Here is a 12239-nt window from a genome sequence, read left to right as displayed (position 1 = left end):
TAGCCATTTAATTACCTGTTCAGGAATCTTATGGCTTGGGGGTATAAACTGTTGAGAAGAATTTTTTTTTCTAGACTTTGCACTCCGGTACCGCTTGCCATGTGGCAGTAGAGAGAACAGTCTATGACTGGGGAGGCTGGAGTCTTTGACCATTTTTGGGCCTTCTTCTAACAACGCCTCGTATAGAGGTCCTGGATGGCAGGTAGCTTAACCCCAGTGATGTACTGATGGTGTTCGAGTGGCCCTGCAGTCATGGGTGAACAAGGAGTACAGGAGGGGACTGAACACGCACCCCTGGGGAGCTCCAGTGTTGAGGATCAGCGTGGCAGATGTGTTGCTACCTACCCTCACCACCTGGGGGTGGCTCGTCAGGAAGTCCAGGATCCAGTTGCAGAGGGAGGTGTTTAGGATCCTTAGCCAGGAAGTCCAGGATCCTTAGCGATGAGCTTTGCGGGTACTATGGTGTTGAACGCTGAGCTGTAGTCATTGAATAGCATTCTCACATAAGTGTTCCTTTTGTCCAGGTGGAAAAGGGCAGTGTGGAGTGCAATAGAGTGCATCATCTGTGGATGTGTTTGGGCGGTATGCAAATTGGAGTGGGTCTAGGGTTTCTGGGATAATGGTGTTGATGTGAGCCGTTACCAACCTTTCAAAGCACTTCATGGGTATGGACGTGAGTGCTACGGGTTTATAGTAATTTAGGCAGGTTGCCTCTGTGTTCTTGGGCACAGGGACTATGGCGGTCTGCTTGAAACATGTTGGTATTACAGACTCAATCGGGGACATAATTGCTAATGGATTCATGCAAGCAACGATACTTCTTTAACAACATACTGTTTTTTCCTAAATATCTCGATCATATGTTATGTAAAGTATAGTTGTACATGACTTGAGGTGCTGTGTTGTACTTAATCTATGGAAAAAAAGCATTTCTTTGCCACGCTGCAGGTTCCAGTAAAAAACAGACCGATCACCTCCAAGATGCCCCCGCGGTTTGCCAAGAAGCAGGGTGGCATGACCATTGATCAGCCAGAAGAGGGACTCTCTGCCAACAACCTGGGCACAGAAATCTGGGAGACTAACAGCTCAGGTAGGAGTAGGGGCAACACCCCAGCCTTCACACACCTCATCTTCCACCCCATCTGATAACTGTTTCCCTATACTCAGCTTTTCCCTCCAAACTACATTGGAACATTCTTGTGCTGTCAACTGTATAACATAATACATTGGTTCTATGGTTCTATTCCTTCCCTCAGCTCTCTCGATCCAGTCATCTGGAGGAGATTCGTGGACCAAGCAGGTCTCCTTCACAGGCAGCGAGCCCAACTCTGAGGATTCTGACGCGGGCCCTGAGCAGAGCAAGGAGCAGCACAAGCCTGGTCCCATCGGCAACGAACGTTCACTCAAGCACCGCAAGGGCTCGGAGGGTGTGGAGCGTCTGGAGGGGAGGCCCATCACTCCCGTCAACGGCGTGGACCTCCACGTGGACACGGTGCTGCCTGTGCCACCCATCGAGTTTGGTGTCAGTGCCAAGGACTCTGACTTTAGTCTGCCACCCGGTTCCACCCCAGTGCCCGTGTCCAACCCTGTCACCAAGCTGCAGGACGCCCTCGTCAGCAATGTGAGTACAAATATACTGAGTTCAACTGGATTCCCATTGTCACCTCATGATTATAAGGTGGGCTATTAAAAGGAATCTTTCAAGTGCTACACTTGAAGTGGCTTGATAAAATAAATATCATAAATTATATGTAAAATGGACAAAGGATGTCATTGGCTAGTTGATGTGTATAACCTTTGTGTGTGTGTGTGTAGCCGGCCCTGACCCAGGCCATTCCCATGCTGCGTAGAGACCACCTGCAGCCTGGCATCAACCTCAACCCCATCTCTTTCCCCAGTGCTGACCTCACACTCAAGGTACACACCCCACTGCCTCACACTCTCCACACTCCAGACATCTCTAAACACTAGTCTTAAATAAATGTAATTCTCAGTTACCTACCTGGCTAAGTAAAGGTTAGATCAAATAAACGTTAGTAAACACAAAAGTTTTTGTGTAATTTCACCGACCATTTCTATCCCTTCGTCCCCTCTTTCTCAGATGGAGTCGGCCCGTAAGGCGTGGGAGAACTCCCAGTCTCTCCCTGAGCAGGGCTCTCCTGGTGGGGGTGCCTCTGGCGCCCAGCCCCCTTGCAGCGTGGGCTCCTCCAGCGGGGTGAGCTACAGCTCTTTCGGAGGGGTGTCCATGCCCCCCATGCCCATTGCCTCCGTGGCGCCTTCCATGTCCATGCAGGGTAAGAGGACACTCTCACATTAAACATTGACATTATTGCTATATTTGCCAAAAGACTATGCGTTGTATGAAATGTAAATCTGTGCATTATTATTATACCTTTGAAATAATAATTGTATTTCCGTCTCTGTAGGTAACCATGTCCCCCCGCTGTATCTGGACGGCCATGTCTTTCCCAGCCAGCCTCGTCTGGTGCCCCCAACCATGACCCAGCAGCAGAGCTACCAACAGGTACTACACTAACAAGTATAGGGTCTAATAGGATTTTATTCCAATTATTTTTCTTCTTTATATACACTACCGTTCAAAGTTTGGGGTCACTCTGAAATTTCCTTGTTTTTGAAAGAAAAACGCTTTTTTTTGTCCGTTTTTAAAATAACATCAAATTGATCAGAAATACAGTGTAGACATTAACGTTGTAAATGACAATTGTTGCTGGAAATGGCAGATTTTTTATGGAATATCTACATGGGCGTACAGAGACCCATTATAAGCAACCATCACTCCTGTGTTCCAATGTCATGTTTTAGCTAATCCAAGTTTAGAATTTTAAAAGGCTAATTGATCATTAGAGAAAACCCTTTTGCAATTATGTTAGCACAGCTGAAAACTGTTGTCCTGATTTTAAAGAAGCAATAAAACGGTCCTCCTTTAGACTAGTTGAGTATCTGGAGCATCAGCGTTTGTGGGTTTGATTACAGGCTTAAAATGACCAGAAACAAATAACTTCTATTCTTGTTCTGAGAAATGAAGGCTATTCCATGTGAGAAATTGCCAAGAAACTGAAGATCTCATACACTGCTGTGTACTACTCCCTTCACAGAACAGCACAAACTGTCTCTAACCAGAATAGACGGAGGAGTGGGAGGCCCCGGTGCACAACTGAGCAAGAGGACAAGTACATTAGTGTCTAGTTTGAGAAACAGACACCTCACAAGTCCTCAACTGGTAGATTCATTAAATAGTACCCGCAAACCACCGGTCTCAACGTCAACAGCGAAGAGGCGACTCCTGGATGCTGGCCTTCTAGGCAGAGTTCCTCTGTCCTGTGTCTGTGTTCTTTTGCCCATCTTAATCTTTAAAAAGAAATTGGGCCAGTCTGAGATATGGCTTTTTCTTTGCAACTCTGCCTAGAAGGCCAGCATCCTGGAGTCGCCTCTTCACTGTTGACGTTGAGACTGGTGTTTTGCGGGTACTATTTAATGAAGCTACCAGTTGAGGACTTGTGAGGCATCTGTTTCTCAAACTAGACACTAATGTACTTGTCCTCTTGCTCAGTTGTGCACCGGGGCTTCCCACTCTTTCTATTCTGGTTAGAGACCGTTTGTGCTATTCTGTGAAGGGAGAAGGAGATCTTCAGTTTATTGGCAATTTCTCGCATGGAATAGCCTTCATTTCTCAGAACATGAATAAACTGACGAGTTTCAGAATACATTTCTTTGTTTCTGGCCATTTTGAGCCTGTAATCGAACCCACAAATGCAGATGCTCCAGATACTCAACTAGTCTAAAGGCCACTTTTATTTCTTGTTAATCAGAAAGAACAACAGTTTTCAGCTGTGCTAACATAATTGCAAAAGGGTTTTCTAATGATCAATTACCCTTTTGAAATGATTAACTTGGATTAACTAACACAACGTGCCATTGGAACACAGGAGTGATGGTTGCTGATAATGGGCCTCTGTACGCCTAAATAGATATTCCATAAAAAATGTGCCATTTCCACCTACAACATTTAGAATGTCTAGACTGTATTTCTGATCAATTTGATGTTATTTTAATGGGGGAAAAATGTGCTTTTCTTTAAAAAAAAATGATATTTCTAAGTGATCCCAAACTTTTGAACGTTAGTGTAAAAAAATATATATATATATATAATATATTTTGGGCAATAATCGGTGCCTCCTGGATTTCAATTTTTTTTGTGATTTACATGCCAAAAGTGCTTGATTTTTGCTGGGTCAATGACATTTTGCATGGCAATTTGTGATATGTCCAATTTGTCATAAATGCACTGGTGGGGGGAGGGTAAACTGTAATATTATAATTCACTCCTTCCTGTGTGTGCACGCAGGCGGCCGCGGCTGCCCAGCAGATCCCCATCTCCCTACACACCTCTCTGCAGGCCCAGCTCGGTCTCCGGGGAGGCCTTCCCGTCTCCCAGTCCCAGGAGATGTTCAATTCCATTCCCTCCTTCAGGTCCCAGGTGTACATGCATCCCAATCTGTCTCAGCCTAACCCCATGGTGCTGTCAGGCGGTGGCCCCCTGAAGGGGCCCTATTCGGCCTTCCCGGGCATGCAGCCATCGGACATGGTCAAGCCCCAGTCGGGCTCCCACTACCAGCCCATGAACGGCAGCCAGGCCATGGTCTACGACGGCCAGATGAACCAGGGCCCTGGCATGAGCTCCTCCCAGCTCATGGACTCCCAGCTCATCCAGGTAAGGGGAACAACTTTGTCAGTGGCACACTTAGTTTGAAGGAACAGTTTGCTTGGCTTCTAATGGAAACATTATAATCTCTTCATTCAATGTTTAAAAGGCCCGAACAATGATCCTTCCTCTCTCTCTCTCTCTCTCTCTCTCTCTCTCTCGCTCCAGGTGACCATGCCCTTGCCGGGCTCCCAGCTGCGTTATGGCTCTGCCCAGCAGCACCTCATCATGCCCCAATCCATCCAGCTCCAGCAGGGCCAGAACCTCTCCGTCGGAGCTGCCCGCAGGATGCTCCCCCCTGGCTCCCAGCCACCTGTCATGACCGGCAGTAGAGAGGTGAGCTCTACAGACCCACCAAGTGTCCCTTCCAACAATGTTACAGCTTAACTACCCTAATGATTGGTAAATGTTAGCTTTAGGTTGGATTTGGAAACATTTCATGTATAAACAAACAAAAATGCACATTTCATGTAAATCCCTTTTGAAATAGAAGGGATAGTTCACCTAAATTACAAAATTACTTGATTTTTTTGCAGAATTTCACAATGTCTACTGGTCCGTATACTACTTACAAGGTAAGGAACAACTGTAGTGAATTTGTCATTTGGGTGAACTATCACTTTAATGCCACAACATTTCATAGATGGCATTGAGATGTTCTTACTTGTATATTTAATGGGGATGTTTGTTGTCTTTCTCCAGACCTCCCAGATGGAAAAGATAGGCTTCCAGTTCTCTGACAAGCCCAATCACTCCCAGGGCATGCCTGGAGGATACAACAGGTCAGCTGGAACAGCAAAGTGTCACCTTGAAACTTATGTTAAATCACAAAACGTCTCTCTTAGTTCATACCCTTATAAACGTGTTCATTTTATTGTAACATGCCAAAGGATTCTACATGGTTCGCTGCCAGTAAAATGTTTAGACTTGTCAAGAAACTGACAGCACAGCGGCGTTTACTTCTAGTTTGTCCAATATTTAATAAAACATTTAGTGATCATATAATGGCATTAAAGTGATGATGTAGATGTAATTGGAAGCCAATGGTAAACCTATATGTTTCCCTCTCTCTCCCATCAGACCAGGGTCTGCCAGCCCCAGTGGGAAGCAGTCTGGCCCCGTGGGCCCTCTGCCTGGGCATTACAACCAGCAGGTATGACCCAACACATTCATACACACATTAGGTACATACACGCACCTTGGTAGTACTAGTTACTGTTCACATTCTACAATCAACAACTAGGTCAACTGACAATCAAGGTCCTCCAGTGCACTTCACACACTCTCATACACACAAACACAATTTTACAGGCTCTTACAGTAGTAGGTACCCCCCACCCCCACCCCACCACACACATTGGGTCCTGACACATAATCCCAGCTGCCCATACACACTCATATAGCCTCCCCCTCCCATTTCATTGGAAACAGAAGACCTCATCCATGCAGGCCGTTCAGCAGCGAGGCTGGGCTTGCAGTGGCCCTGGCCTGACCTGTAGTTGCTGCTACAGAGACCCGGCCACCGGCTGGTATGAGGCCCTGCTGTGCCCCCTACACGGCAAGGTTATAGAAACCTCAACTCAATCATTCTGCTTGTTCAAATCACTGTGATGTTGCACCACTTGAATGACTAATCAGTTTTAACATGCAGCTTCCCTGAACTGCTCTGGCACAATGGCCTCTCAAGACCTTAGTGTACGTTTGAGTCACGAGCATAAAGCAATTTGATGAAATGTCATTTTAGAATTCAGTCTGGAAAATATTTGTAGCTTTGCACACATCTCCGCAACCCCCTTAATATTTGCATAAAGAAAAATACCCATGCATATATACTGAGACGTGTTGCCATGCTAACAGTGTGTGTGTGTTCCACCAGGTCCCCCCTCCCCAGGGCAGCATGGTTATGCACATGCGTCCCCCTACCACCGGCCCCTTTCCCACCCCCATCCAGAGACCTGTCATGCAGGTCAACAAGACAGTCATCATCCGCTCCCCCCCTTACCCCAATCCCGGGCGCGAGCCACCCCACTCCAGCCCCCCCTCGGCCCCTGAGCCCACTGTCAAGGGGCCGGAGGATGGCATGAAGGTGAGCCACCCACTGTAAATATAGGTAATTAGATTTTTATCCATTTCGTTTTTTGTTTTTCTTCAATCCAATCTGCCAATGTATGAAATCAAAGCCATATATGAAGAGTTTGGTAGTTGCCGTTTGCATAGATTTTTACCTCAATTAATTTTGATTGGTTAAAATGTGTCGTGACGTCAATTACCACTGTCAGCAACTCAACTCTCCATGTCTGTTAAGAAGCAACTAGTGTCTAGTTGTCAAAGTTGCCCTGAACAGACTATATATGGCTCTGAATGAACTCAACTGGATGCACTGCTATGAACTATTGTAATTAATAATGAACATATTGTGTCATAACCAGTAATATGGTACTTGAGGTAAAAAAATTCTCATCACAAGATTAACTTGTCTTTAAACTTACCTAGGGAACTGTATTTAATCAAATGGTGCTCATAGACATAGGTAGCCTAATCTCGTAGGCACGTAGTATCATTTACTGGTATATTTGGATAGGGACCAGTACAAAGACATTGAACAAACAATCGTCCGATGCATTGCAGGGGTGTTTCTAGTTTACGCTAATTTAACACCCGTCTCTAGATGGGCATTTATGGAAACAAAAGGAAAGAAATACTAAATCACATATCAGTACATTATCACAATTATATGCACAAAACAAATTACACATACAAATTACACATACAATCCCATATCATTACATGAACACAATTAAATGCACAAAGAAAATGTCATAGGTGATAAATAAATGCTGTAAATCAAATATCCTACATATTTACCTGTAATATTTACAACTTGGATATAAGAGGGTCATGTTCTTTACACACAGCAAGCAGTTCTTACATGAATGCTCTGGTGTTGAAATGTTACACACATACTGTATTCATCTTCTCCCTGCATAATACTAGCAAAACAAACAGAATGCTTGATAATAGCTTTTTTTCTAATGGTGTCTAATTCTGGCTATTAGACCGCTTTGAAATGAGATTGGTTTAACTATTTCCCTCCTTGGTGACATTAGTGTTATTGTTTTGTTGTCCACTTGAAAAAGATATGAAATGTTATCCTTGCGCTTCTCATGTGTGTCTTTTAGAGTAAAGCCCTGCGAAATGGGCGCCAGCTGGTGGGTGAGGGGAAGGCACTGTCGTGGGGCCTGATGACCAGCAAACTCCAGGAGTCCCTTCCCGGCTGGCAGGGCAAACCAGCACCATGCACCTGAGCCATCAAACCCCAGGCTGTCAAAGTGGAGGGCAAGGCATAGCAACGGACCTTCAACCTCCACCCAACCTGCCCCTGGAAGACACAACCCCGTGCACCCTCTTTCAACCCACCTACCAGCCTCTATTGCCAACCCCCAGATCGGGCGCCAAACTAAGGAGCAAGCAGGCATACTGTACCAACTCCCCGAACTATCAGAACCGGACACTTATTATTATTATTAAACACCGTGTGTGTGTGTGTGTGTGTGTGTGTGTGTGTGTGTGTGTGTGTGTGTGTGTATAAGCAGACTCAAGGTTCTCCTTATTTATTAACATTGTCCTTTTTGTGAGAGAAGAACGGTAACAAAAAAATCTGAAATAAATGCACGTTTTCTGTGTTGCTCTGCATCCAAAAAAGGAAACGAACAGCTCCTGCAGATCGTTCACTCCTAGTTCACCCCGTTTTTGCCACACTACTTTTTTGGACTATAGCCCAGTAGAGGAGGCAGACACTTGACATGTCACCACAAGAAAGCAAATCTGTAAGCGTAAAAAATCAAACGTGTCCTTTTCCTTCACTTTTTGAAGATTTTTGCTGGTAGTTTTAATATTTTTTTTTAAAGTAATCATCGCCTGTTTGCTCTATTAAAGGACTTCAAATACAGATTTTAAGGACATCATTGTGTGTAAACATGGAAAGGTGTGAATTGGGGCGTGTCGCCCTCAGAGACCCCTGGGGTACTTCACACAGAACTGTGACAAAACTGCTTCGATTTTTAGAAAATGTTTCCGTTATTTTTTTTGAAGGCTGTTTTTTTGCTTTTGTTTTGTCTCTCTCTCCTATGTGTTTTGTAAACAGAAGCAAAAACTAGGACATTTTAGAGAAATCATCATCTTGCCTCATTTGAAGCTATCCTAGCATTGATGCAGTGTGTGCATGTGATGTGCTGAATGTGTGTTAATTGTAGAGCCTAATTCAGGACCCTATCGCAACATTTCAAAAGACAGCGGACACTGCTGCCGTAGTGTGAGGTTTTGATCAACCGAACTGGCAAAAAATGTGGTTTATTCTATAGTGTTAGGGAGTATCTATAGTGTTTGGGAGTGACGACAGGCTTCATTGACTTACTGTACGATCTCAACAGTTGATTGAAATGTTGCTTTTTATTGCTATCCTTTTGGTTGTAATGAGTTGCTGGAATCTGAATTCACATCTGATACATGTCAAGTGCTTTTATATTCCCTCTCCTATAGTGCTTTTGCTCCTAGAGCTATTAAACACTTCTCTATTGTTTTTTTGTTTTTTTAACACAACTCGATGGAAAGGTGGAGGGGTTAGTGAAGGAATGAGTAGGCACACCTCTAGTGAACATTCAGCACCATGTAAGGCCTCTGGGGTGGCGCTAGCAATAAACGCAGCCTAACTCTCAATCAGGGTCCAAATATCTATTTTTATGTTACAATTTCACGACAAAAGAGGGTGTTTAGAATTGCTTGATGAATTGATGTACTTTTTACTTTGATGTAGGTTTTTTGGTGAACGCTGCAGTTGTTTTGGGCTCTCTGAAGAAGGAAATATTAAAGCATTTTGTTAGAAAAATAATATGAACTGTTGGCATCTGTGATAAAAAAAAAAAAAGGGGGCACTCATTTTGAAACTTACTATTCCAATGTCATAACTGGTTATAAATGTTTCTGCGTATTAATGCTCCATGACACTACAACATGTTCAGACTCGTCTTTTATGGCAGTGTTTCACTGACGTCTGTACATGATGCATACCTGTTCAACTATATTCAGAGTTACGGTCAGTCGGGGAGGGTGGGAGTCTAAAATCATATGTTTGAGTCATATATTGTATCACTAACAAAAGGGTAAGTGTTTCAAAGGTCACTATGATGTTCTCACAGGGTGGACTGCTTTCACTTGTGGATTGGCTTATTGCCCATCTCTACTGTGCTTTTTGGACAGACTGGAAGGTGTACACTGAAACGTCTTATACACACATGAGAAACTTAATTTGGTTTCCGCCTGCTCTCGTCTTCACTCATTACTGTACCTACACCAAGATATCGTCCTGAAGCTTTTTTTGTTGGTACTTTTAGGATACATACTTCATTTGTCAGAGGACCTGTTCACTCTGGAACTGATCATACTGTCTATTTATCCTACCTGATGTTTATCCTTTCAGATATGTGATCATAATCGCCCTTTCCTTATTGAGAGAAAAAATAAAGCAGTTGTGCTTTTTCAAAACCCTTGTCCTTGTTAAATTTGTATTCAAGTCTGTCAATTGGATGAGCAATGTATTGGCTTGTGTGGGGAATGAATGAATGAATATATATATATATATATATACACTTTATTGGTCAAAAGTTTTAGAACACCATTTTTCCAGTTTTTATTGAAATTCACAGTTTTATGTCTAATTGTACTCTGAAATTAAAGCATAGAACAAACAATTGGAGACAAAAACAAAATGATTGCATGATTTCTTAACACATTTTTACTTTTGACTCACCAAAGTAGCCATCTTTTGCAGACGTAACCAAACACACTTGTGGCATTCTTACTACAATGTAAATAAATATTGTTCGGAAAGTTCTTCCCAACACTGTAGCAGAAGTTCCCACAAAGGTTTTGTACTTGTAGGTTGCTTTGCCTTCACCCTTCTGCCCAGTTCATCCTAAACCAGCTCAATGGTGTTTTAAGTCTGGAGACTGCTGGTCATTCCATGATTTGAAGCCTACTGTCTTTTCTAGGTAGTTCTGACAGTCTGGAGGTATGTTTTGGGTCATTATCTTGCTGTAGGATGAACCACATAGCCTGGAGGTATGTTCTGGGTCATTATCTTGCTGTAGGATGAACCCCTGACCAACTAGGCGTACACCAGAGCGTATTGCATGGCGCTGCAAAATGCTGTGGTAGCTGTTGTGGTTCAGGGTGCCACTCACTCTGCAAGTCCCCGACTCTGGATCCAGCAAGAGAGCCCCAGACCATCACGCTTCCTCCTACATGTTTGACAGTTGATATCACACACTGAGGAATCATCCTTTCGCCTACTCGAGAAGTACAAAAGCTGCATGATGAACCGAAGATTTCTCATTTTCTGTGAAGTATATATATATATATATATACAGTGCCTTTTGAACTTTTTCCACATTTTGTTACGTTACAGCCTTATTCTAAAATGGATGAAATAAATACAAATCCTCAGCAATCTCCACACAATACCCCATAATTGTCACGGCTCACCCTGGTACTGCTGCTTCAGTCCTTTCACCAGCTCGGGAGGTCTATGTCACTGGCCTTCTAGGCGTCACTGAACTGGATTCATTACCACCAACCCAGGACTGTCTTGTCTCATTACGCACACCTGGTTCCCATTCCTCCTGATTAGTATGTGTATGTATGTGCCCTCTGTTCCATGTTCGTTGGTCTTGTGAGTACCTGTGCTCTGTTGTATTGGCTTGCGTGTTACTGTGTTAGCGTGCACTTATTATTACGGGTCTCGTCCTGTCTATTTATTAGAGGTTAACACCTCGCTCTTTGTTTGGGTTACAGCCCTGTGTTTTTTTTATATATATATGGGTTTGTTTTGGGCTTCATCCCCGTCATGTTCATGACATACGCCATTTTGGGTAGTGAAATACAAAAGAAAATGTGTATTCCTGCACCTGTCTCCTATCATTATACAACGGGACAGAATAATCAACCCATCTAATGGAGACAGCGGGAAACAGGTGGACCCGAGGTCGAGTCCTAAGAGCACTTCACCCTCCTCTTCCGCTCGGTGTTTGATCATCCTGTGGAGGGCCTAGAGGGGGGTGAGTGCCTACTCAGACTACACCTGGGATCTAGGACCCCCTCGGAGTTCGCCCTGGAGTTCCGGACCGTCGGGGCCTCCACCGGATGGAACGAGTTGACTTTGATCACCGTTTTACGCAGCGGACTGCGGGAGGAGGTACAGATGGAGTGAGCCTGCCGTGATGATAACCTGTCACTCGACCAGCTCATCAGCATGGCGATCCGGTTGGACAACCTCCTGTGGTTCTGACGACCAGCGTGGAATCCGGAGCCCATGGCTACACCTGCTCTGTGGCCAGAGCCGATGGAGGTGTGCTCTGCACTTTTACCCGAGGCAGCGCTTAGGAGAAGGAGGAATCTGGGCCTCTGCTCCTACTGTGGAGAAAGGGGTAATTTCTCCCCGACCTGCCCTCTATCCACTAAT

The 12239-nt window shown here is 44.3% G+C and overlaps 1 protein-coding gene across 11 annotated transcripts in view; it reads left to right on the top strand.

Moving 5' to 3' along the window:
- The window catches only part of prrc2b (proline-rich coiled-coil 2B), a 34282-nt gene extending 24018 nt beyond the window's left edge, over positions 1-10264 (top strand). For 4 of the 11 annotated variants that reach the window (XM_020457553.2, XM_020457554.2, XM_020457555.2 and 1 more), the window contains exons 18-30: positions 949-1090; positions 1257-1621; positions 1816-1917; positions 2102-2294; positions 2427-2524; positions 4367-4732; positions 4892-5059; positions 5260-5298; positions 5426-5505; positions 5804-5876; positions 6155-6286; positions 6600-6809; positions 7903-10264. In XM_020457553.2, the coding sequence (XP_020313142.1) occupies positions 949-1090; positions 1257-1621; positions 1816-1917; positions 2102-2294; positions 2427-2524; positions 4367-4732; positions 4892-5059; positions 5260-5298; positions 5426-5505; positions 5804-5876; positions 6155-6286; positions 6600-6809; positions 7903-8028 (2094 nt within the window). In that variant the 3' untranslated portion in view covers positions 8029-10264. Of the gene's footprint in view, positions 1-948; positions 1091-1256; positions 1622-1815; positions 1918-2101; positions 2295-2426; positions 2525-4366; positions 4733-4891; positions 5060-5259; positions 5299-5425; positions 5506-5803; positions 5877-6154; positions 6287-6599; positions 6834-7902 lie in introns of all 11 variants that reach the window. The other 7 variants (XM_031802290.1, XM_020457557.2, XM_020457556.2 and 4 more) reach the window with 6 other exon arrangements.
- The last annotated feature ends 1975 nt before the right edge of the window (positions 10265-12239 follow it).

Source organism: Oncorhynchus kisutch, linkage group LG23 (assembly GCF_002021735.2).
Source record: "Oncorhynchus kisutch isolate 150728-3 linkage group LG23, Okis_V2, whole genome shotgun sequence".
NCBI classification, from domain to species: Eukaryota; Metazoa; Chordata; class Actinopteri; order Salmoniformes; family Salmonidae; genus Oncorhynchus; species Oncorhynchus kisutch.
The sequence above is the reverse complement of the archived record's forward strand: the minus strand, read 5'-3'. Positions and strand labels throughout refer to the sequence as shown.